This window comes from Urocampus carinirostris, chromosome 17 (genome assembly GCF_059441175.1).
Source record: "Urocampus carinirostris isolate Australia breed hairy pipefish chromosome 17, RoL_Ucar_1.0, whole genome shotgun sequence".
Lineage (NCBI taxonomy): Eukaryota > Metazoa > Chordata > Actinopteri > Syngnathiformes > Syngnathidae > Urocampus > Urocampus carinirostris.
The window spans coordinates 23,178,827-23,205,858 of NC_142365.1; the positions used below are offsets into that span (position 1 = coordinate 23,178,827).

The 27,032-nt window shown below is 38.6% G+C and overlaps 2 protein-coding genes across 4 annotated transcripts; one reads left to right on the forward strand and one right to left on the reverse strand.

Annotated features, from left to right (window-relative positions):
- Positions 1-736: 736 nt before the first annotated feature.
- myo19 (myosin XIX) lies at positions 737-20,469 on the forward strand. The gene is made up of 24 exons (XM_088320547.1): positions 737-935; positions 2,837-2,984; positions 3,178-3,326; positions 4,982-5,095; positions 5,792-5,921; positions 6,014-6,083; positions 6,179-6,281; positions 7,476-7,572; positions 7,659-7,735; positions 7,820-7,910; positions 8,866-9,031; positions 9,191-9,264; positions 9,359-9,480; positions 10,526-10,639; positions 10,723-10,899; positions 13,054-13,191; positions 13,637-13,744; positions 13,813-13,883; positions 13,944-14,011; positions 14,478-14,617; positions 14,703-14,832; positions 16,676-16,761; positions 16,825-17,151; positions 18,347-20,469. The coding sequence occupies exons 1-24, from the start codon at positions 882-884 to the stop codon at positions 18,458-18,460; spliced, it is 2,868 nt and encodes a 955-aa protein (XP_088176673.1). The 5' UTR covers positions 737-881; the 3' UTR covers positions 18,461-20,469.
- Positions 20,193-25,860, reverse strand: znhit3 (zinc finger, HIT-type containing 3). 3 transcript variants are annotated; one of them, XM_088320550.1, is made up of 5 exons: positions 25,707-25,860; positions 23,013-23,044; positions 22,885-22,944; positions 22,673-22,750; positions 20,193-20,712 (listed from the first exon to the last, which is right to left on the reverse strand). In XM_088320550.1, the coding sequence occupies exons 1-5, from the start codon at positions 25,772-25,774 to the stop codon at positions 20,510-20,512; spliced, it is 441 nt and encodes a 146-aa protein (XP_088176676.1). In that variant the 5' UTR covers positions 25,775-25,860; the 3' UTR covers positions 20,193-20,509. The 3 variants fall into 3 exon arrangements, with proteins under 3 accessions (XP_088176676.1, XP_088176675.1, XP_088176674.1); XM_088320549.1 differs by having other exon boundaries at positions 22,673-22,774; XM_088320548.1 differs by having other exon boundaries at positions 22,673-22,789.
- Positions 25,861-27,032: the final 1,172 nt, after the last annotated feature.

A 27,032-nucleotide genomic window follows, 5' to 3' on the forward strand; every position in this document is an offset into this window, starting at 1 on the left:
ATTCTGGGAAAGTTAAAAATCCCTGAAGTCTAACACGCCCACGCCTCCCTTGACAGAGCCTCACTATTTCACAGTAAAACAGGAAAGACAGTAAAAGCTTTTTTTTCTATGATATAGTGTACACATTATTTCTCGGTCTGTTAATGAAATAATGAAAACGATTTAGGTTCATTTATTTTTAAATCTCACTGTGCTTCACCAGACACTAACCTCACTGCACGTCACTGCTATGAACACATGAATAAAATACGCATCTCGGGTCAAAATATGCACCTTTCAACTTACATGTTTCCTTTGTATTTTATGTTTTTTTGTCATCCTAATTTTGACATTGAGTACAAATTTTTGTAGGATTTTTTTTAATTTAATGCAAATGGGGAAAGAACTAAGAATGATGTGTAAACATTTTTTGTTGTTGTTTATTGGTCCATAATATTAACTTGTTTACAAAAAAATCTGTGTTTTTATTCTACATAGTTTTGTCTTGGCGTGAGTAAACAGGTGCCATATAGTGTTTGTGTGGTTTATTATCACTTAAGAGCTATACATATTTACAACCAGTAATCAAATTGAACGGTACAGATGCAGGGAAACAGAACGCCACTAATTGTGCTCCGTAACTAAACTAAATAACTGTTGTCAGCTACAGTGGCAACGCAAGATGGCTACCTTCCGGCCTCATAACTAGTCGCATTTGAAACGTCATAGAAAAGGGGGCGGGAATTGATGTTCAGACAGTACAGCTCGGCTCAGGAGTTGCCCTTGAAGTACTCTTTATTTTTTTGATATGGAAAAAGTTAATAATCATTGCAGCTTGGAACTAAGAGTGATTTAAAAGCATCGTCAAACTCTCCATATTCTTGGCTGAGACCGTCAAATCTATGAATTCTGTCAGCGGCCACCTTAGTGCGGGAAACAGCAATGGAATTGGAACGGTAAGGTTCGACTTAGTTGGTTTCAAAAACTTTCAAGAAAATATTCTTAAATTCGTCCAACATATTTTAAGATATATGACTTAAAGTGTGACAGCTAAACAGTATATCGAACCCCCCTCCAAAACAAGGTGAGAAAAGCTCAAGCGTGTATGAGATATGACATTCGTTGACAGTACATGATACAATAGTAAGAAATGAAACATGAGCAAGTCAGTGCTTGTGAATGTGCCATTTTCTATCACAACTGCTTCATTGAGTTGCATAATCCTATCTCACCAACAAGTGTCACTGACGTACACCAATATTATTTCTAAGAGGCTGTAATCAAGACCTCACGCAAACACAACAGGCAAAATTCTGCAGCATTTAGTATAAAGCAGGGAATACCCCAACAGGAGAAAACGAAATCATGAATATATGGACAGAATGCTGCTCGAAACTCTACGACCACCCGACACAGGGAGACCATGAGGTCCTTACAAATTCCTGCCCTGGGGAACACGTCTTCCCTATCTTCCGAGAAGAAGTAGAGGCAGCCAGCCAACCAACTAGTGTCACTGACATACATCTGTATGAATGTTAAGAGTTTGTAATTCTAACCTCACACAAACAGGTAAAAGTCAGCACCATTCAGGTAGAAGCAGGAAATATAAGGAGATCATAAATAGATGGACGGAACACTGCTCAAAACTCTACAACAACCCGACACAGGGAGGCCCTGATATCCTCACAAATTCCGACCCAGGGTAAAATGACGACTTCCCTATCTTATGTGAAGAGGTAAAGGTAGCAATTAACTCGCTGAAGCACGGAAAGTCTTCTGGAATCAACAACGTCCCGTCAGAACTGGTGGTGAACTACCTATAGACATCTTGAAGATTTGCCAAAAGATTTGGTGAACGGAACAGTGGCCATTTGCCTCACTAGTAATTATGCTACCAAAGAAAGGAAACATACTACTATGCTCCAACTACAGAGGAATCAGTCTCATTAGCCATGCAAGTAAAGGTATGCAATCAGTCTTACAAAAAGGACTAAAACCACACCCTAGCCAAAGGACTGGCAGGTTTCAGGGAGGGAAGGCACACAAGAGATTTTTAATCCATACATTTTATACGAGAAGTTTCACCAAAATCAGAGGCACCTCTATCTTGTATTTGTGCATTTCAAGTAGGCGTTTGACAAATTATGTTAAGCCGCCTTGTTGGCTACCATGCGTAAGTACTGCATGGGCCAGAAACTACTTCAGACCATTGTATAGTTATATGCCAATACAAACAGTGCATTACTGATCAATGGTACAAATGGAGCATGGTTTCAACCCGCAGTCGGTTTGGAATTAGGCTGCATTCTCTCTCCAACCTCATTGAATAGCTTCTTGGAGAGGGTCGTGGCCAAAACACTGGACCAACATAAAGGCCCAGTCCGCATTGGGGGACATAATGCCATAAGGTTTTGTTGATGATATTGCCAGGCTGGCAGAAGAAGAACAGGAACTCAGAGATCTGGTAAATTGCCTGGACAAAGCATCAACCCATTTAGAGATGGAAATCAGCACAGAAAAAATAAATAAAAGTAATGCCAACAAACCCGCAAGTTATCAACACAAACATCAGCATCAACCACCAAGAACTTTTACCTGTCACCAAATTTAAATATCTTGGAGTTGTCATATCAGAAGAGGGATAGGAAAAAAATCATGGCTAGAATAGCTCAAACCACAACCCGACATGCCCATCTGGAGAGTGGGGAGACAACAACATTGTATTAAAATCATGCAATCTATGTTTCGAGACATGGACTCTCACAGAAAAGCTGAAAAGGAAAATCCAGGCCATGGAGTATTGGTATCTAAAATTCCATTTGTTGTAAATTGCTTTGTTCTGTTTCACTCTATGCAGGTGCAAGGATCCGTACGGAAGGTTTTTCCAAACCCATGTCTTAATCACTCATTGGATGAGGAAATTCTTGACTTCCTACTTGACGGTGAAGCCCAACTGCATTCATATGATGATCTGACCAAAGTCAACCCTGTGACGCCAACAACTGGTAATGCTATGGCTCTAGTATATTTTCACTGAAGAGTCTTTGCACCTATTTTAATCTAACCACAATTTAGCCAGTGTTCACATCACTTTTTTATTATTCTTTGTGGCGCAGCACTACTGCTGCTCGTATGATGTAATGCACTGCAAAACCAGACTTTCTACGTTTAATGGCTTCTAATATTTCTGTATCACAGTGCTGAGATGCCTGCAGGCCAGGTACAGCATGAAAGTATTTTATACCCACGCTGGCTGCACTTTGGTGGCGCTTAACCCCTTCCAGCCTGTTCCTCACCTTTACTCTCTGGATGTGATGAAAGAGTATCACTTCGCTCGCCAGCTTAAGGTATTTTCAGTCATGATGAAGGCATAGAGAAGTAACTATCATGTGCTTGTGATCAGTGAACGGCGTCAAATGGTTATTTTGACTAAAACAACTTGTAGTCTACAATTGGCTGGCAGGCCCAAAGTCAGCTGGGATGAGCTCCAAACTCCAGCCACCCTCGTAAGGAGGTTATTGGACGAGGAATGAATGACAGAAAAAAAACAGGAATCCAGAATGTCACATTGCGTGTCGACACTTAAATCGCTAGTGGTGGGCCGATATGCTTTGGTCACGATTTGATTGTAACACTATACTAAGGTGCACATTTGACTTGTATCACGATTCTCGAGAATTGCAATTCTACGATTATTGTGATTTAATTTTCTTTCCTAGTAAAACAAGCAACTTAAATCATACACTTCTGGGACAATAAATCATAATTTATGTTTAACAATGAACAACAGTCTGTCAGACAGTCAAAAAAAATCCCCTCTGCATTATATGCGATTATAATATCGGCTTAATATTAATACTAAACACCTTAGTCAAGAAGTCAAGTCATGTTTATTTGTATAGCTCTTTAACACTAGGAGGCTCAAAGGGCTGCACAGACCACAGATTATTGAAAACTACAGACTATTATTACACTATCCACTGATCTAAAACCTACATGGGGGCAAGGAAAAACTCAAAAACCTCAACATGAGGAAAATGGAGAAACCTTGAGAAGGGACCGCACATAAGATAATCCCCCTTCCAGGATGACCAGGCTGCAATGGATGTTGCAATAACAAATAATACACAGAAATTGTCAACATAAAATATAGGTTATTCAAGAGCAATGTAATGGTCTAGAAATCAAGTCAAGAATTAATCATGAAATACTTATTAACCTAATATTTTGTTCATTTATTAAAACAAATGTCACAGTGCACAATTTCAGCCTATTAGGTTAAAACATTTTGAGGAACAATGCACAGGTGAGGTAACAGGTCATAAGGTCTTTGACTCAACTTTGCAGTAATTAAGTGCAAAGATTAGTTGCACAGATGAGAAAAAACTACTTTAATTTAAACACACACACACAATTAAAGTGGATGCAGCTAACAGCAGCAGACAAATGTCTCTTTTCTTGAAGTTCTTAGGCTTTGAAAACAAAAAATTGTAAAAAGTAAAAGGAGGTATGTAACTAAGTAAACATAGCGTCTTATAGAAACTGTAAAAAAAAAACAATAAGCTAAGCTTAAGCTATATCAACTTAACATCAACTTGAATATGAACTTGTAAACTTAAAATTATTTAGCCTAGTTGGTCGTACAGCTTATCCAACTTGTATAGCATGTCACTGAACATTTGTTTGTCAACTATTGAATGGCAAGCATTTCAGTAGCAATGTACTGTGATTTTCAAAACCACCAATAATATAATAATATACATTAATAGATCTTTTGTCCCACCCCTATAAGTCGCGTCATTGTAAAAAAACACAAATTAATTGACTTCAAGTTGCAGCTGTTAATACAAATCAATGCTTTGCTGTGAGTGGCAAGGTACGCAATTATATGTATTACCATCTTTGCAGACCTTAGTTGAATAAAGTCATGTGTTTGTAAAAACTGTTTAAAAGTAAAGCAAATACATTCAATATATGAACTGATCTGGGTGTTTTTCTGCAGGACCCTAAGCCACATATTTATATTGTGGCAGAAGAAGCCTACAGGAATGTTCAAGGCCAGCTGGGGCCAGTGGACCAGTCGTTGGTGGTCAGTGGAGAGAGTGGCGCTGGAAAGGTAGACTTTTTGTGATGAATGATTTTTGCCTCGATATTTCTAAGGCGTTATATTCTGCTTTTGTTTACTGGTTAAGTTAAGATCTGCTGATATAGTCAAGTCAAGTCATGTTTATTTATAATAGCCCTTAATTTCAAGGAGTCTCAAAGGGCTGCACAGACCACAGATTATTGCAAACCACAGACTATTATTACACCATCCCCTGATCTACTGTGTAACCTACATGAGGGCAAGGAAAAACTCAAATCCTCAACATGAGGAAAATGGAGAAACCTTGAGAAGGGGCAGCACATGAGATAATCCTCCTTCCAGGATGACCAGGCTGCAATGGAATTTGTAATAACTATTAATACACGGATATCATCACGAGGAAATGTAGGTCATTCATAAGCTATAGAATATAAATGTGTTTTAAGTCTAAATTTAAACAGTTCCACTGAGGTTGCAGATAAAATCTCAGGGGGAAGAGCATTCCACAACTTCGGGGCCCGAATGGAGAACGCTCTCGAACCTGCAGTTCTGTTCTTGGCTCTTGAGATCACTAGTAGACAGCATTTTCAGAGCGAAGGCTCCGGACCAGAACATAGGGGGAAATTCAATCTGAAATAGTGTCCAACTTGCCAAAGCACTGCACATTAGAGTATAAGCACTAAATAATTTTCTTACCTGGCTCGAGTCTTTTTTGTTTCTTTACAGACATGGACTTCTCGGTGCCTAATGAAATACTATGCTACAGTGGCAGCCTCCTCAGTGGTGCAGAGTCAGGACACTGTTGAGAGGATAGAGAGGCGAGTGCTGGACTCCAACCCCATCATGGAAGCTTTCGGTAAGACGACAGAGCCGCTCTTACTGAAAATCCTAAATTTGTTGTTGGTGGCTACAGTAAGTACACAAATAACTATATTATCTTCTATGCAGGCAACGCGTGCACACTTCGTAACAACAACAGCAGTCGTTTTGGGAAGTACATTCAGCTTCAACTTGACAGGTAATTGCAGCTGCTTCAGAAGAAATCTTTGACAGATGAGATCTGCATGGCACCTCAGTATACCTTTTAATCTGTTTATCTCCTAATATTTGTAGGAGTCAGCTTTTAGTAGGGGCATCCGTACAGACTTATTTACTGGAGAAAACCAGAGTTGCCTACCAACCAGCAAATGAAAGGAATTTTCACATCTTTTACCAGGTGGTGACACACATGTACCTTATATCCCACACCGGATTATAAGACGCACCCCTTGAAAATTGTCTTTAGTCATGTACTTTTTATAAAAAAGACGCACAGGACTATAAGGTGCATGAAATTGACTCAACAGCTTCTGAAGTGTTGGTGTATTTAAACATAATGCATTAATGTGTCATTGACCAAAATCGCAAAGCATTGTTTGAAATGCTGTTCAAACCCAAATAGTGGCTGTGAGGAGCTTACACGGTACCGTTAGACCAACAGTGGTTCAGATGACATATGAAATGGCATTAGAACCTATCACGATCATACTATTTTTACTCACGGTGCCACAACACTGATTTGCATAGTGCATTCTGGTAGGTTAAACAGTCTCCACTTTTCACCTGTGCGGCAACAACATCAAGGTTTAATATGTATGCGCATGTATGAGAGTTTGTACAGTATTTTGTTAAAATATTTTGTTTTCTCCATTCTCTAAAACTTGTTGGTTGAGAGTCTGTTTAATCAGAATGTCCTATGTAAATCAGTTTTTCTGGCACCATGAGTAAAAATAGTATGATAATCAGACACGTCTGATGCCATGTTGTATGTCAATTCTACTACTGGTGGTTTAGTGGTAATATCTGCACTCTCACTCCCATTACTCAAGTTGGATTTCTGTGTCATAAAATGTTTTGTTTTGTACTTTAGTTCTGCGCTGTATATTGATTTGATCAATCATTGCTCATATTCGGTATTAGCTTAAAACATGATATGGTTACGCAAACCTACAATTGATGTATGCATTCCCAAACTCATCCGTCGTATTCTGCGGTATAGAAGGTGCACCGAGTTATAAGGCGCACTTTCAAATTTCCACGTAGTCTGCTAAATAGGCTAACTTAAAATATAGTTCACAAATACTTAAGTACCATCTTTTCTCAATATAGTGGGCAAGACAGCTAGAGCGTCTTTCTCTTAAACCTTTTGACCCACTGATTAAAATTGCACAATGGCTCACTCAGACATTTTTAGAAATCGGGGAATTCACAATAAATATTTACTTAGCTCTTACTGTCATAATGTGGTTATTTATATAGAACTATCCTAAAAGCCAAGTTTCTTGATAGTTCCAATTTAAAATGCATTAAACCAGGCCATTAATGCATATACAAGTAGTGACAACTCATGATCAAATCCGATGTTTTTCAGATGATGAAATCCGCTACCAATGAGCAGAGAAAGGATTGGAACATGCCGCGAGGTCACCAATTTGTGTGGCTGCCTAACGCGGAAAAAACAATTGAGGGTATTTCTTTTGTTTCTGCTCTTAGTTTATTTGTATTTTTTCATTTTACCACCTCTAGTGACCAGTGTGTATTTAATGTCTTGCAGAGGACTGTTTTCGAGAGACAGTTGATGCGATGGAACATCTCGGAATAAATAAAGAGAGGCAAAGAGATATATTTGGAGTGAGGCCAACATTTATTTTCCCTGGTTTTGATCAGTATTTTGTTCTGAATATTCTTTAATGGCAACCATTGCTTGTATTGTAGATACTAGCTGGTATTCTTCATCTGGGAAATGTGAACTTCTGCATTGCAGCAGATGAATCTCAGCATTGTGAAATAAAGGAACAGTCCAAAGGTAATTCAGAATCGTAAGAATTTGGTCTATATTTTTGCTTTTAATCAGTGATCGGCTTAGTAACTAACATTTATCCATATAAGTGGGTGGCAGTAGATAACCATGCTTTTTGAGTGTTGATCATGATACAAAATGCTAATCATCAGCTCATGAAGTAGTTCACAGTACAGTATTTCAAATGTTTTTTTTTTTGATGAAGCTGTTAGCTTTAGAAGTAGGATTGAAATTTATCGTCATTGAAACCAAGATTGTTTAACTTGGTATACAACGGGATCGGACATGGCACTTCAGGTTAAAACATGTAATATAGGGACTTTGAAGAGAAAAGAGATAAAAGAATATAAGAATAAATAGGCAAAAAATAGTACATCATAGTGCTTAGCAGAACTGGCTTAAGTTAGGATAATGATAATAATAATGTAATGATGCATTGCCAATCTTATGTTAAGGGATACATATTGTTAACCTGTTAAGATTGAACTGAAAAAAATCAAATACAATAAAAGCAATGCGCATAATGTTATTGATTATTTTTTCACTAATTCAATTATTTCCCCCCCTCCGAAAAAAATCAAAACACAAAAAACCCTGAAGACACTTATGTTGTAGTTCTTTCAGTGATGATGTGTTAATCAGGAAGTACGTTCCCTATTTTCTAAAAGGTATTCGGGGAAGGAAGTTGATAAACAAAACAAAGCAGGTAATGTAGGGGTCAGCAACTGGCAATTTTTTGGAATCTTTCTTTACTGGTTGATTGGTTGGATCTCTTAACCACTTAGGGGGACCATTTCCTGTGGTGTGCCTAGGGCAAGTACAGCCTGGTACTCACAGTAAAATACCTCGTGGTTTGGATGAAAGAAAAACTTGAATTTAAATTAAAAGTTTGTATTGATTGCATAAAAGCAACATTTCTGCACCATACATTTTACTTTCAGCCATATTTTCTGTGTTTTAGAATCCTTGCAAAGGGCTGCTGAACTGATGCAAATCTCTGTCAAAGAGCTTCAGACATGTCTAAGTGTGAAGACATTAAAAGCAGGAAGGCAGCGTGTGCACAAACCGTGTTCACAGCTAGAATGCTGCGTCCGTAGAGACTGCCTAGCCAAAGTCATCTATGCAGAGTAAGAAGGAACAGTTGGATCATTGAATAATACACCTAAGATGCTGTTTTTCCTTTGTTGCCAAAAAAATTTTGGTATCAGGTGCTCAAATGTTAAACCAGAACATTCCACCTTTTACAGTAGACACTAAGTAAGAATGTTGCTTGTTTTTTTGTGCAGATTATTTGAATGGCTGGTGACGTTTATCAACAATAGCATTTTTGCAGATAAAAGCACTTGGTGCAACTTCATAGGTATGTGTATTGAATTCACAACAAAAAATGTTGTGCTCACCCAAGTCTTGAACTTATTCATCATCTCTACATGTCTTTTTTGCATCTTATCCAGGTGTGTTAGACGTTTATGGCTTTGAATGTTTCCAAAATAACAATTTGGAGCAACTTTGTATCAACTATGCCAATGAAAAGCTCCAGCAGCACTTTGTGACCCATTATCTACGAGCTCAGCAGGTACTATACAATGGAAAATGTAAAATTAACTACTTTTATTAAAATAATGATAGTTTTGATATGCATATTTAGCATTTAAGTCAGGGGAGTAAAACTCAATTAGCCTGGGGGCCACATAGTAGAAAAACATTCTTAAGGGAGCCATATGAGTAAATTAATGGCATAAAAAGTGATCCTTAGCTGGAAGCCGGGGTGGGGGGCGTGTATTCTCGGAGGCTCACAATTGTATAATGATTCTGGGATGTAAGATTTGATTATTAAAATTCCTCAATGTTCTCTGGTTGATTAAAGTAGCTCTCAGCTTGAAAAAGGTTAAAGACCCCTGATCTGCATCAGTCATGATTTCTGGAAAAGGAAGCTGTCAACTGGACATGCGTTATTATCCATTTCATGTTGCTGAGGTCTGTGTATCATTCGTTGATGCCCTTGCAACATTTATTGCAGCATAGTCATCGTGGAAGGGGGATTAACTTGGTTTTCCTCATCCCTGAGTTTTTTTCTTGCCCTCATGTAAATTTGAGATCAGGGGATGGTGAAATGGTAGTCTGTGCAGTTTTGTGATTAAGGGTCATACAAATAAACATGATTTGACTTAAAAGGGTGGTGGATAAGGGAATTTTATATACAAGTGGTATCGTTATTTCATCTTGCATTAAGAATATGCGCAACATTTTTGCAGACAAGGGGGAACTTTATGTACTAGTGCTATCCTGTTGTCCATTAGTTTTGTAGGGCACGTTGAGTTGCATTTTGTTGTCTGAAAAGTGCTATATAAATAAATTTGGTATCGGAATAATGGCAGTCAGTTAATACAGCTATGGTGGGTGCTTTTTATCGGTGCCTGGCTTTGGCGACATTGAGTTTACACATTGAAAACTGCAAGTAGATTTTCTCTTGTGCAACATTCTCGCGGGCCACATAAAATGATGTGGATGGCCTCATTTGGCCCGTGGGCCAGGAGTTTCACACATGTGACTTTGGTCTTCTATCTTGTTTTTAGAATGAAAATATGTACAGGCATGTAATGCATGTTTTTTTCTTTCAGGAGGAATATGTTTCTGAGGGATTGCAGTGGTCGTTTGTCAAATACCAAGATAACCAGAGCTGTTTGGACCTCCTTGAAGGGATCCCCATTAGTGTCTTTTCTCTTCTCGATGAGGTCATTTTCTTCAGTCTAGTGCTTTTCATATTGCTTTCCCTCGCCCTAAAGCTCAACTGTTTTTGTCTACCTGTGTGCTGCAGGAGAGCCGTCTTAATCGAGTGTCAGATGCCAACGCCCTGAGAATTCGTCTAGAGAAGGAGTTCGCTGAGAACGCCAACATTAGCTGGGATAAATTCAGCAGGGTGCCACACTTTACTGTGGCCCATTATGCTGGCAAAGTTGACTACAACATAGAAGGCATGGTGGAGAAAAACAAGGTGTGTAAATAGATAGATTACAGATATATTTTTTCATCTTCAGTAGTTGCTAGATTTAGGTTTTAGAATTATATAATAATGTTCAAGAGTTGAGATTTACCTAAAAATATCTTAAATGCAGTGAAGTTTCAACTTTTTTTTGAAGTGTGAAAAGAGTTTTGTCAAATACAGAACTACTGAAGTATCCGTACACTGGTTTGAGCTAGGGAAATGCGCCAGTAGTTACCTGAAATTACTTGAGCTACTTACTGTTGATTTCACGCTTATAACTTTCATCTAGTTAACTAAACAATCATTTGTTTTTACATAAGGTCCTTTAAAATATGCCTATTACAAAAGAAAAATAAGCCAAAGGGACAACAATGAGTTAGACGCGCGCTAGCGTAGCGGTCAAAACCCATTGCCCCTACAGGTCAGATACCTGTCCAACAACACATGTGTTCCTACCTTTTTACATTAAATACTGTATTTCTTGGTTATTGCGGTCAATGGGGACCATCAGCTCCCGTGTTATTTTCGATTGTTCTCAGTTATTTTCGATTGTTCTCAGCTTAGGGATGCTGCTGGAAAAGTGAATTTCCCTTCGGGGATGAATAAAGTATCTATCTATCTAACACCTCGCAAAAAGTAAAATTCTGCGAAGTAGCGTCGCACCTCCATAAAAGACAAGGGTCAAACTTACATCAAGATTACGTCCTTACTGACTGAGCGTATACGACTTTAACAAAACAACAACTAAAGATCTACTAATAAAAACAACACATAATTGCAGTAGAATGAATGGTATTTATTGTCCATATGCAAATGTAAAATTAAATTGGAGGGCATCTTTTAGTGCAATAATGTTATTTGGAGACTGGCTGCCTAGCTGCACGTTAGCATCGGGTTACCTCGAATTGAGCCAGGTCTCTGTGATGATTAAAATACAAAAGTTAGGAATATAGCAGTTGGATCAATGGATCTGCTTTTGGTGAAATACAGGCTCGGCAGGGATGGCTCAAGAGAGTTGTTAGCCTAGCCATAGTGTTGGCCAAACATGCAGCCTCAGTATTGCCCTCTCCTAGACACTGCCTCAGGTGCTTCCCGGACCCGATAACTACCCCTGTTGGTGATCACCATTTCTTTCCGCTCTTCTGACTTTCCTCGGGGTCCGATTTAATTGATACATTTCTTTTCGATGTAAAAAGCCACTAAAACTACTAGCTGTCGCCATGCTTTCCTGTTTGCTTTGAGTGGACACATTGACTTGTGTGCCCGCCCACCCCGGTTGTTAAACTGACAGCATACACCAATATATGACAGTCGCGCACACAAGCACACAGTCACGTCCAACAACTGTCAGGTGTCTCCAACGGCAGCACGGCGGCGCAGTGGTTAGTGCGTGTACGGCACAGTTCTGAGGTCATGAGATCGTACCTCCCGTGTGGAGTTTGCATGTTCCCCCCGTGCTTGCGTGGGTTTCCTCCGGGCACTCCGGTCTCTTCCCACATTCCAAAAACATGCATGCTAGGTTAATTGGCCGGTCCAAATTGTCCCTCGGTGTGAATGAGCGAGTGAGTTGTCTGTCTCTGTGTGCCCTGCGACTGACTGGCAACCGGTTCAGGGTGTGCTTTGCCCACTGCCCGAAGATAGCTGAAATGGGCTCCAGCACCCCCGCGACCTTACTGGTGATAAATGGTGCAAATAATGGATGGAGGTGTCTCCAACATCATTCACCAGGGTGCCCCCCAAGACGGCTGAGGTGCCCCGCGGACCTGTTTAAAAAAATAGCTCACCAGTGCAGGGTCATTGTGATTATCCAGTAAAATGATTTTTTTGTTATTGACAGGGTCTGTTTAACCCTAATTCTAATGATTAATGTGGTAATTACATTTTAACAACATATTAATAACATGCTAACTTGTTATTTTAGCAATGCATATCAATTAGGGTGCTCTTGGCGCTAACTAGTAACAAACAGTAGCTCTTAGCTTGAAAAAGGTTGGAGACAATAAAGATAATTCAATTCAAAATCTGTAAGACAGTGAAACAGCGATAACCGAAGCACGAAGTAGCGCGGGGTCTCTGTATATATAAATACATGTAATCAGCTATACACATTAAGTGCATCACATTAATGGATGACTCTCGGTCTAATGTCCTTCTGTGTTTCAGGATCCAATGGCACCCGAGATCATTAGACTCCTTGGGATGTCAGATAATCCCCTTCTTCGCCATATCTTCACAAAAAAGGAAGGCAAAAACTCCTCTAGCAAAGCGTCTAGTAAAGTCACAGTCGTTTCAAAGTTCAAGGTATAAGAACTCAGATGTTAAAGGGACAGTGTGTATTATTTAGCACCTATTGGTGGAAACAAACTTCAATAATTAAAACTTAACAATATGGATTTAAATAATAATAAAAAATGCATTAACTATTTTATTTTAAAATACTTGTAGGTTGAGAAATGTGCATTTATTTTATATAGCATTAGCCTCTCTAAGAGGGAACTGACATAATTGTCTGCCATCTTTCTGCTACGGGTACCCAAAAACCTGAAATCTCCCAAAAGGCTGTGCGAAAAACTGATAAGAAAAATGGTGCAATGTAGTCATTTTCTCTGTAGTTTTTTTAGGTCTTGTTTTCAGTTGCACTATACAATACAGCGACATCTAGTGTTCAAATAATGCACACTGCCCGTATAAAATGGCCTGTGTTGGTGCGATTTAGAATTACAATAGGCAATTTATGTGGTTGTAGAACTCTCTGGAGAGCTTAATGAGCATCCTCCACTCCACAACTCCTCACTACACTCGCTGCATCAAACCCAATTCCGACTGTAAGCCGTTTATCTTTAAAACGGAGGAGGTAAATATGCGCATAGAAAATTATTTTTTTGATTTCAGGAAATATGTCAATAATGTTGGTGTCTACAGGTGATCTCACAGTTGGAAGCTTGTGGGATTGTGGAAACAATACATATAAGCGCTGCTGGCTTTCCTATGAGGTAATTTTTTTGTGTGCATGTGATTCGAATTGTATGTGTTCAATATTTATGTTTTCATAGGATTCCATTCAAGTGTTTCATACAACGCTATGGATGCATATTGGAACACTCAGAAGCTCAAAACTTTGGTGAGTTTGACCTTTTTCTAATTCGTTCAGAGAAAATAATTTGGCATGTTTTCTACCGGCCAATGGTAATTATATTTCCTCTCTTTAGGTGTTCTGGTTTATTCTCATTTTTCCCTCACTAGTACTCTTAGTTAATGTGGCCTTCAGTTCTCAGGGACAGTTCTCTTGTATAATCAGGATTGTCTAACAAAATACAGCTTCTTTTGAACTTTCCAGGTAAATGCATGCATGGTCTGGCAGTCTGCTTGCTTCGCTTTTTTTGTTTGATATTAATGGTGCTTGAATTCATTTCCGTTATAACCCAAAGACAGGAATTTGTGTTGACACCTGCACTCTTAAATTGCACTTGCATGCTTGCAGGCAAAATCCATGTTTTAACACCTCAATGTCTGTGGTGATTCAATACAATTAATGAATGCTTCTTGTTAACTGTAATTGACTTTAAATCGTCTCTCTGTGTAAAAAGTGAAGGCTGATTGCGAGGATATGGATCTAGTGGTGCAGACACTACTCGACGTGGTGTTTCAACACCCAACACATGTCGAAAAGGAACCCAAATCTTTAGTTCACTGTGGGCGGACTAAGGTTTTTCTCACCCAGTCAATGGTTTGTAATTAAAAACAATTACTACTCTAAATATATATATGTGCGAATTTTAAGATGCTGATATCATCGGTTTTGTGTTTTGCAGTTAGACAAACTGGAAGATCAGAGGAAAAAGATCCTTTCCAAGTGTGCCTTCAGCATTCAGTGCGGCTGGATGCGCTACCAATGCCGCAAACGTCACCAACGACAGCATTCTGCGATTCTTATCCAAGCAGGTAATAAGGTTCATAACGGTGCTTGAAATCCTTAAAAATCCTTGAATCCTAATGTGTTTTTAAGGTTTGGAAAAGGCTTACATTTTGGGAGAAGTGCTTGTAAATGCTTGAAATTGTTACAGCGTTTCTCTGCAGTCGGACTCTATAGACCTCCCATTATATCAAACCAAACTCATGGCCCCCTTGCTCAATTTTCTGCCACATCGGACAATGCTAAGAGAAGCTCAAGAGAAAAATGAGTGTCAATTACTTGAAGTTTTACATATTTCCACCAGATGTCGCCAAAGTTTGGTGCTACTCCCAAACCTGAATTTGCCGGCTGCATTTACTCAGTAAGAGAACATTGAGGAAACCCATTATTTTGTTATTTTGCTTAAAATAAAAGTCACAGACGTGCTGTTTAAGGCAATACAAAAAGTACAAAAGTAGAAAAAATAGCACGTGGGTGTCTCTGCAGAAGTTTATAGGAGTTGAATAAACAGTAGTGAAAACGTCTTCAATTATTGTTTTTCTTTTTTTTCTTTTTTTACAAATGCACAGTTGATATACGCTACAAGAGATTGAATCATTTGTGAGGAAAATAAATATTGAAGAAAAGAAACCCTCAATAATTGTTTCATAATCAAATCTTACAATCCCTGAATGATAATTTAATTGTGAACGTCGTAAAAGACCCTCAGCCTTTCAGGTAAGGCACACTTTTAATGCCATTAATTTACTAGTCTGGTCCCTGCTTTTACCATGTGGCCCCCAGGCTAAATAAGTTTGACACACGAGCATTAAATGAAGAAAAATAAACCAAGTCTGCTTCCCTTGGCTTGGACCCAATTTAGATACATCGTTACTAATGGTGGATTAATAATAATGATTAGGACAATTATTCAATAATTATTATTGACAATATAATAATGTATTATTTCTTCTACTGGGAAAAAATGGGAAATTGGGTTTAAAGGTCCCTAAAAAGTACTTGAATTTGCCCATGAAAAAGGCGTACAAACCCTAAGGTGAATTTATGACTCGGCAAAGAAAAATGGCCTCCTTGGTCCTGGCTGCTTGTCTGACCCAACAGGAATCCGCAGGAGGTGTCTAATCACCCTGATAGACACAACATTGGCCATCCACTTGACATCATTCCCCTACACAAGTCCGCCTGCAGTGCTTCTATAACTTGTGCGCTTAAACCTCCAGCTTTTCCTAATTCTTACAAAGACATTATTTTGGCATCACTTTCCTGCACTGAAATTATGGGAATGAGAGAAGAAGCTTTCATTGACTGAAGTTGTAGGGTGGTTGCGCTCACCCTCAAGTGCAAATAGCTCTTTTAAACTGCACTAGTTTCCACAGTTACATTTACTAGTTACTTCATTTAAAGGGGAATTCCAAGGCTCTCTTCTTAAGGCTAGCTACCACCTATGCGTACTTATCTCAGATTCTCTCCACATAAGTCAAACACCCGAAATGCTTAATTACATAATTTATTTATACAGCCTTAAGCTCCCGTTGAACTAGTTTTTAACTTTTTACGGAACTTCTATTCAACAGGCAAACCATCTGCATTTTACTCTTTGTACTCTTTTTAGCATAATTTCACCGGAAATACCATAAAAATACAAAATCTACAGAACATGACATTTTGTGAACATTTATCGTCGCAACGCAGCCTGGAAATTTTGTGTAACAAAACAGCAATAGAAACATACCCATCTAACATCTTCCCCACCACTCATTCTTCCAGGAAGTAGTTCACTTGATTAGGAACCATCCATTTCTTTTTTACGGTAGGGATTGTCTCAAATGGATTTATTTGATGTATTCCATCTGATTTGTATGCTTATTGCAGCAATCCGTTCCTGGCTCGTCAGAAGGCAGGTCCGTAGATGGAACAGAGCTGCTGCACTCATTCAGAGATGCTGGAGGAAGTGGAAGGTAAGATGTGTTCTGAACCTCACGCGAGCTGGAAATAATTGGTGACTGTTTCGTTCATGTCAGGCAATGCTGAATTCTTTGGCTGAGGCAGAGCTTGACGATATAGAAAATTTAATGGGGCAGGAAGATGTGCCCGAATTAAACGCCGTCATCAGGGAGCGGGGCCCAGTGACTCTGTCCAGCATCCAAAAACCCATCACGGTGCGAGCGTGGCCAATGGGGCTGGTTCTGCCCTCCCCACCGTCCATCACTGTGTCCATGCGAGCTACAGGCTTTCACAAGATGATGTCTGTGGTGGCTTCTCTGACGCTACCATCCAAAAGAGGAGAGTACAAGTTGGAGACCAACCAGAACATGCCAGGGATCACTTCCATTCGGGCTCCACCCAAGGTGAGGACGTGTACTTAGAGGCATTCTCAAATTCTTTAACATGCAAAATGTGAGCAATTAGTTTATGTTTTTTGGATAAAATCTATATATATATTTCATCGGTTTTTAAAAACTATTTTCTGAGATAACGCCTTTTGAAGACAGCATGTCTTTTCTTTTTTTCCCTGAGCTGTGACGTCGTCGGGGGAATTTCAGCACCCTAGCAAGTCAGTCGGAAATTGTTTTACATGGTGATTAGTCGAAGAGGTTGTGAGTGTTTTAAGCAAAGTTTAGGTAGTTTTTTGGGTGAGACTGTCTAGGCGTTGTGTCACAGGTAGATCCACTAATGATACAACAAAGGCAGAGCTGTTAAAAAAAGGCTAACTGGCAAAAAAAACGCATGGAGAGCCACCAATAGGGTGGCTAATTGGGACTGATCAACAAAAGCCGGCTTTGGCGGAAAAACCCGAAGCAGGGCTACCAAAAAAGCATGCAGTGAGAAGCCAAGTTAACCGGGAACCAACAACAAAAAGCAGCAATGGCTACGGCGATAAATGCGAAGGTGGCCGGGAATAAACCCAGGGACACAGGAAAACCGGCGCTTATGCTAGGCTAGCAGATAAAAAAAAACTTAAACAGCCAGGTTAACCGGGAACCAACAACAAAAAGTGGCAAGTGCTACAGCAAAAAAAATGTGAAGCTGTCCGGGAATACACTATGGGACAGGTTAAAACTATCCCAAATGCCAAATTAGGCGGCCAAAGAACACACTGTGGCCTGCCACAGGGAACAAACAAAACCGGAAAGCCCTCAGCAGCCGCAACGTTAAAGGGTAGCTAGCTCGACAAAATTATACCAACCACTACCCACGTGGCGAAATATACAAATGAAAAGCCACAATTGCCTTCCTCCAGCAGAAAGGAGAGGTATGCAATTGCTGCTCACTACAGTTGCTGTCTGTTTCAGAGCTGGCTTCACATGTTGTGTTAATGGGATTGGCCATTTTGAAAGTGTTGTGTTCTCTCAATGACGTCACAGTTCTATAGGCAAACAAGCCAGATGGTTCAACTTTGATATTTTGCAACTTATTTCCATAATTGTGGGGAGGATTGTGTTTTATTTAAATTTAAAAATCTGTTTAGGAGTACCTTTGACATTTCTTCAATGAAGCATTTTCGAAATGGGTTCTCATAAGTGTTTTCCAACTACCTTTCAGGGATCTGTGAAACTACACTGCCAACGGTCACCCCTTCTTTATGCAGACAGGCAACCTGGGATGAGGAACAATGTGACTGGTTTCAATGAAATCTTACTTGAGAATAAACTCTAACTTCTGTAGCAGTGCCAACTACGACCATGAACAAGCCACTCTCATGGAAAAGTAGTTGCGACTTGGGAGACAAACTTCAACTGATTTTGACACGTCAAGTGTCATTTGTATTGGTAGAGTATTGGGTAAATGGCCAAATTGGGTGCTGAAACAAAACTGTATTCTTAGTTGCATACCTGCCAATTCTGCTTTATGTGAAAAACCAGTGGTTCTTAACTCGTGGCTCGCGGTCTCTTGCCTTGAAAAAATAACGCTAAAGTATATTTTAAGATTCAACATAATGCTATAACAAGGCAACTGTCACTCTCAAAACTGCAATTCATGAATACTAGTTAAACAGGGATGTGCAATAATAACCAGGGATTAGAATAGAATAAAGAGGGGTCAGGGGAGGACCTTTTACAACCGGTTGGAATTTTCTTATCTGAGGGTTTTGTGCAGACTTCTCCTTTTCTCCTCGCAAGTTGGAAATCAATTCATGTCTTCTCTCCTTATTTGGAGTGTCTACTGAACCAGTGGTTCTTAACTGGTTAGTCAGTACCTAAGAGTGGTCGCAGACCCGCTTTCAGTAGATCGCAGGCTTTTGTCTTGGAAAAATAATGCGGCAATAAGGGAATAATCACTATCAAGACTGCAAAATGGATACACTGGTGACCATGCTTGAACGGGAATATGCAGTAATATCAATAGTTTGAGTGCTTTGTTTTCATTTATTTCTACTCATTTTTACCCTAAACTTTGTGTATTTTATCTTGTCAATTTTCTTGTGCCACAGTCAGACCAGTTGAAAACCACTGCGTTAAGACTACTGCTTTTCGCCCCTTTAAAACGCCTAACGCTTTTTTTCTTTTAAGTCTACTTTTATTAAATTTAACAAAAAATCTTGACTCAAGACTAGTATTTTAGCCTTCATCTGCTTTATTTTGAAGTGAGACCAAGTCTAAGTGGGTAAATAAGAAACTCAAACGATCACATTCGATTTCTGTTTTGGTATAAGTTTGCCTCTTTTGGTTTTAAACAAGCACATATTTTTTATAAATAAATATTCTCGGGACAGATTTTGTTTCCTGCATGAATATAGATTACGCGAGAACATCTGCTACTGTTTGATGTCAAAAGGTTGGCATGTATGTGAGCTGGAACCGATCATTTTTGGACAACGAGCAAGTCATCTATGAATGTAATAGAGGGAGGATGACATATAAGTTATATTTGGATCTTTTCAGGGGATCTAATTACACTTCATGTTTTGGGACATAACTATATAATGCACAAGTCTTAACAGCTCGGGGTTTCACTTGTTTTGCAAAAGGTGTTTTTAATCCCTGGAAAGTTTTTTTTAAGATCCATTTGCTTTCTAGATGTTTTATAGTTGGCATTTAACTATTATGCCATGTAGCTTTAAGCACAAGGTTCCTCTAAGAGGTCGGTGACCTCGGAGCTGTGTTTTCAACCAACTAAAGGGCCTCAAATCTATTTTTGTTTTAGAATTAAATACAAGTGCATATAAATGTTCTGCAAGGTTAACTGCCAAATGCTCATTACTGACCCAGGATCCAAATGGAGAAAGTACTATCACTGCTGCCTTGAAGTATTTAACACCATGTGTTGTAAGTTTAAGTACTTCAAATCAACTTAAAACGCTTGCTTTACTACAGGCCTATCAATGCAATTTAGTTATTTTTAATGATTTTCTATATAATCAAAAAAACTGACACATAATGCCAAAACATATTTTTTTGTATACTTTATAAAGTGGGTATGTATTTCTTGCACAGCCAATGCAGTTATTGTACATTCAAGCAATACCAAAATAAATCACTGGTGAATCAGGGAGAAGTCTTCAGTTCACACTGTTGCTTTAAATGAAATACACCAGTGGAATATTTAGAACATTTCATCCATTTATTGTTCTTTTGAACTCATGCATGCTTTATAGAATGTGTATATATGCTGTAACTTGTCTGTACAGCTTGTTAAAAATGATTTATAAATATTTTTTAAAAATGCCTTTATGGAATCATTTTATTTGTTAAAACCTTTTCCAGTTTACCAGTCAGTGACATCACTGAGCTCCTGTGGGTGAGCAGCGCCATCAACAATACTCAAGCATTGATCCGAAAACTCAACAAATAAGGGCTCCTGCATAGCGGCTTTCATGGCTTCTTCCTTGCACTCTGCACTGTCAATAGTCCTTAACAGTTCTCTTAGGTGGGGATTGCAAAGAAGATCCTTCAGCTCCTTTGACTGGCCTGCGGACAACACATTTGAGACCTATGATTTGCAAGGTAAAAACGAACCGTTCAGGATTAAAATCTCAAAATACACTCATGTGAAATCCGGTGTTTCGCATACCAGAAGCCGCCAGGGTTTAATTGGTCCTAAACGAGTCGCATCGACTTGTATTATTTTTAAAAAGATAATATTTATAAAAACATATCAATGTGAAGTTAATAAAAATAATTTTGATTTCTCTTGATGTAAATGATCTGCGAACTGAAACATCCCTATGAGCCAGCTCTCTGAAGTGAACTGGAGCTGGCTCCCTTCGAGATGCTCTTTCTAGCTACTGAGTGGCTTCATCTTTGCCTGCTTTTTGCGATGGGCAGCGGGAGCAGGGGTATACACCTTAAATAAAACAAAAAAGGACGTAAAAATAAAATTGGTCAAAGCAGGAAAAGGAGCCAAATATTTGATTCATTTTAAGGATATTGTTGTTTCCAAGGCAGAGTGCTTTGGCTAGCAGTAGCAGAATGAGCTGAATCCTATATTTCACTTTAAATTTGTTACGTGTAAAAAGAAACCTACCGTATTTTCAGGACTATAAAGCGCACCGGGTTGTGAGGCGCACTGCCCAAAAATAGTTTTTGTGTCCTATATTTTCCATACATAAGGCGCACCAGACTATAAGGCGCTACAGTGAGAACCTCAACTAAACAGTCAGTTCAGTCAAACGTACTGACCCCTTAACATTCCGACGGCTCACAAAGAGGAAAATACGTGTCACTAATCACTCAAATGCGTCAATCCACATATCATTAGGAAGGTTAAACTCTTGGGGTTCAAGAAACGCCAACCATTTCTTAGTTTCTATTTTCTTTTTCGCTGACAACTGTGTGGACAGCAAAGTAAGAATCTCATTGTGCAGGGAATTGGATTCTTTACTGTACATATGACAAAGAAACACATTTAATTGAATTTAAAAATAGACTCGTCACAGAAACATCAAGATCAGTCTGAAACAAAATACTGGGAAAAGATAAAGCTCTCTTTAGTTTTGTCAACATTCAGGACCAGGCTGTTGTCCCTGCACCAGCCCACCAACTGCTCCACCTCCTCTCTGTAGGCCAGGTCGTTGTCGTCCCTGATGAGGCCCACCACTGTTGTGTCGTCCGCAAATTTTTGCTTATTGTTAATTTAATTGACCAACACTTGGATTTTTTTTGATTGTTTTACATGATGTTCACCAAAGTCGTCTTCCAGCCATCACGTTCAATAATAATACGCAACCATGGTCCTCTTACATCCGTGAGTGTAGTAAATCAAACAGTGTAAAATATTTACACCCTCAAACATGCAATAATGCAGACAAGCAACCTAATTGTGATTCACATCTTTTTCGGCCAATCGCAGGCTTTGTTTTGCCCCGCTTTAGCCTAAGCGAGCCTGTAAATGCTAAAAAGCACCTGCCTCCTTTACCTCTGCATAACTTTAGCCAATAGTGACCGATTCAAATGATGATGATTGACACATTGGTTAAAAAATGAAACGCTGGTATATATATATCCCAGCATACACCTCAAATTACTTCTACAGGAAAAAATTGGGTCGGTGGCTGCTACCCTTAGACCTTGCGACTCAATATTGATCCATACATAAGGCGCACTGTATTATAAGGCGCATGGTCAGCTTTTGAAAAAAACTAGACAATTCCCGAGGCAATTGTGAGTGTTGTGATGGATCTTGATGATGGTAGAAAACCGGTAGTGTTGAGTATTTTGCATTTAAGTGTTAACATAAAGTTTAACTCATTGAGATGTATCTGTAATCAGTAACTTGGTTCTGGGGGGGACCCCGTTGAGACCAATAAATTGCACCGTGTAAATGACCCATTTGGAGTTCAAATCTAAAAATACATTAATGTGAAACCCGAATTCAAACAACAGAGGAATCAACACACGGGTATATATCACGAGTAATTAATGACGATACCCAACATCTGAAGATTCTGGAGGGGTACTTGATCGGCGATGTCATCCTTTGACAGCAAATCCTCCAAACTCCAAGTGTCTGCGGGAGAGGCGGCCATTTTCTCTGTAAAATAAGGCACTGCATATTTCCTCTTAGGAACTGGGTTTTGTACCAATAGGATTGCTCTTCTAGTCAAATATTTGATGAATTTATTTTCAGAAAACAGATCGTACCAGTGCTGACAGAGTCCTTCCTTCCATTTGGTCTTGGCGTTTTAACAGGAGAACACGAGTCTGGTGATACAAAAAGTATTAGATGCATTAATAAATAAACACTGCTAAGAAATTTGCAATCTACTTACCTTTATGCCTTTTGAAACACGGAAGGGAGCAACTGAAAAAGAGAAAAGAGAAATGTTGTACAAGTAGCTCAGGAGGTAAAGCGCTCGTCGTGAACTCAAGATGTCGCAGGTTCGATTCCCGGCTCCTCCGTGTTTTATGTCGAAGTGTCCTTAGGCAAGACACTGATTCCCTAATGCCCCCGATAAGCAGGTAGTTGCCTTGCATGACTTATGCCGCTATCGGTATGTGAGTGTGTGTGAATAGGTAAGTGTGAAGCACATTGTTAAGCGCTTTGGGAGGTCTTCATTGATTTGAAAAGCGTTACATAAATGCAGACCATTTTACATATACAAAAGCATTTTCTTTGAAAGAAAACCACGAGAATTCAGCATTTGTTGTTTTGTTAATACCATGTCCTTCATTTTGAAAGTATACATTGTTACCACGATCTTTAACAATGTGGTATTTTGTTTCGGGCATAGGAATTTATTTGCAGCAAAGGCACTATTAATAAAAAAACGTTTTCTGGCTTTTTATGGTATTCTTTTAGGGCTGCAACAACTAATCGATAAAGTAGATTCAAAATGATTATTAAAAGCGTTGGCAACTAATCAGATCGATTAGTTGTATCACAATATTTATTAATGACTAAGTACATTGATCAATACAAATAAGAGTGCACACAAGTCCGCTATGACGCAGAGACTTGTCGTACCACTTAAGCCCATCAGAGGGCGCCACAACCATTCTTATAAAAAAGTGATCGTTTCTTTTTTGAATTATTGAACATTGCATTATTACAAACAATGTTGGCATGGCTATTTCAACTTTCTTTTTTGTTGAGCGTTTCATCATGAAACAAAGATTTATATATACATTTTAGACTGGGAATGTTCATTATATTCAAAGAATTTTACCCCCCAAAAATTGTTAAAATATTTTGAAATGATTAATTTTGGTATTTTTCAGATTCAGATCTACTTTATTGTCATTCTAGTACACGTGTATACAGAACGAAATGTCGATACATCTGACCCGCACAGTTTCCTTGAATGAACACATATAAATAAAATGTTGTATTGAGTTGGAGTATTGAGTACTAATAATGTACTAAATAATTATGGCTATGTATAGTATTTTACAGTAGTGCAAATAGTGCAAGAGGAACAGCTAACCAGATGTGCAAAATGTATCCAGTAACAATAACACTGCAACAATAACACTATAAGTACAATAGTGCAGAGAAACAGATGTGCAAGGAGTGGCTAGCTATAAAGAACTGCCAGTAGTGCAAAAAAGTCGAACAAAACCAACAGATGTACAGCTTAGCAGCAGTTTAGATTTACTATGTGTTTGATTGACCATTTAACAGTCTAATGGCCAAGGGGACAAGACTATTGTGGAACCTGGTGGTCCTGCACCGCACACTGCAGTACCTCTTCCCAGAGACTAGCAGAGTGAACAGTCCATGATGGGGGTGAGAGGGGTCCCTGATAATGTTCTTAGCTTGGGATAGGCAGCGCTTCTGGCCAATGTCCTGAATCGAGGGGAGAGAAGTCCCGATGATTTTCTCTGCTGCCCTCGTCACCCTCCTCACACTACCCCAGTCGGAAGCGCTGCAGCCTCCACACCACACAGAGATACAGCTGGTCAGGATACTCTCTATGGTGCCCCTGTAGAATGTGATGAGGGAGGGTGGGGGCATGTGGGCTCTCCTCATCATCCGCGGGAAGTACAGGCGCTGCAGTGCCCTCTTCACCAGTGATGCAGTGTTCACGGACCAGGTGAGTTTGTTTGCGATGTGCACCCCTAGGAACTTGATGCTGCTGACAACCTCCACAGCCTTGTTGTTAATGAGAAGTGGGGCATGGTTGGGCTGGTTTTTCCTGAAGTCGATAATGATCTCTTTAGTTTTGTCAACATTCAGGACCAGGCTGTTGTCCCTGCACCAGCCCACCAACTGCTCCACCTCCTCTCTGTAGGCCAGGTCGTTGTCGTCCCTGATGAGGCCCACCACTGTTGTGTCGTCCGCAAATTTTTGCTTATTGTTAATTTAATTGACCAACACTTGGATTTTTTTTTATTGTTTTACATGATCAAATTATCTAATATGTGGCACAGATATTTCCATTAGTTCTAAAATAGAACAGATGAATTTAAAAATGTTAACGAAATCCAATTCATTGATTAAGCAAAAAAAAAAGAAAAAAAAATCGACCAATTCATCCCCTATGAAATTCATCATTTTCTCCTTTTACTAGTTGAAATTTTAGAGTGACGCCCGGGTCTTGGTAGGTTTGCAGTGCGTTTATGCTCTCTCAGTTTTTATAGTACTGTTCATACAGTTATTCGGGAAATGTAAATGTTGCAAAATTAGCCATTTAGGTCGACATTGGATTATTTAGAAGTCATCACGGAACTTCTGGAGTCAGTTGGCTGAGCCGAGATAACGGAGGGATATTTATTCAACAATTTTCAGTTTTGTTGTTGTGCAAATATGGAATATTGAAATAATTTGGTTCCACTTCACTCACTCGTTGATTCTTATAAAATGGTTTTATTTTTAGCTTTAATGTTGAGACCTGAAATGTGGCATTGTGAATTTGTGACCCAATGTTCTTGGACGGCCAATACTTTCACTAAGCCAAACGATCACGGTAGCAACCACGTGTTTATCAAAACAAAATAGTTTTTTATAACAGCTGGTTACTTACTATCTTATTTGGCAGTTTGGGCATCTATATTTGGGCTTTTGGTCGCTGCACACTTTGCAAAGAAGCATCTTGACGTGAATTCAAAGCGAAAAACGCAAAGTTGTTTACGCTGAGGATCGGTCTGACAATGACCCGGAACCACTTTTCCATTCCAACTTCCGGTTGGATTTCCTTTCACGATAAATGTTTTTTACTTTTGTTTTAAGGAACAAAACATACCAAATTTCACATCAAGTTGCATTAACAGTACAACTAAAATGTACAGAAAATGTAATGCTAGAAAATAAAATTCAATAATTTAAAAATTATATATTTTAGAAATTAAACTGTTCATAAATAATATTGATTTTGGGAAAGCTTTATTAAAAAATATATTGTTTTACTTCACATTGAAAGGCAACGAAAAAGAACTTTCTACCATTCACTTTGATGGTGACGAAACCAACATCGACAATATAGATTTTATTTTGGCTTCAATTGATATGACTATAGTTTGAATTAATCTAAGCATTTGTTATCGTATTTTAAACCACAAATTACGTACTAAATTTTATCCAAAACCTATTTTAGTCTAGAATTATTTAATATTTTTTTAAATTCTTATGTGGAATTATACAAGAAGGAATATCTAAAACTTTTGTGAATTCGTGATGTGTCGTTCAAGAACGACATGAATTAATGAGCCGACTCCCCACCACTTAAGAGTCTGTTCCCTTCGAGACTTTTGGTTTCCTTCTGTGTTTCGTCAATGATATATATGAATTGATTCTGTGTTGTTGACTTTAAATGTTTTAAATATAAAAAGTTTGATATTGTTTTGTATTTTATCTGTTTTTGTACATGTTTATATATTTGAATTTATACTTCCTGTGTTTCTCAGGAACACAATTAAGTGTTAATTTTATGCAAAGTTTATTCTTGTATTTTAAAGTTTATTTGTTGTAATGAAAGACAATATCTTTAATTTGCATTTTGTTTTGTGTTTTTCAGATATTCTGAGTTGCTTATTATTAAACAGTTCAAAGTATAAATGAGTTAAAAGTTCACTGTTGGGTAAAAAAAATGTTAAACTAGTACAGTAAAATATATATTTTTAAATTATTACCTCATTTTGGGCATAATGTAACAACATTATTGGTAATATACCATTAGAAGAAATCCCCCAAAATATGTATTTTTTTCAGTTATTTCTCTTTTTCTACCTTTTTACTTATTGTTTCCTTACCCTTACCCCCACTTTTTTTTACTTTTTACTTTTTTCCAAGCTTTTTACTGTCTTTCTTATTATTTGTGTTCATTTTTTTCACTAGCGTCTCGTTGTGCCCC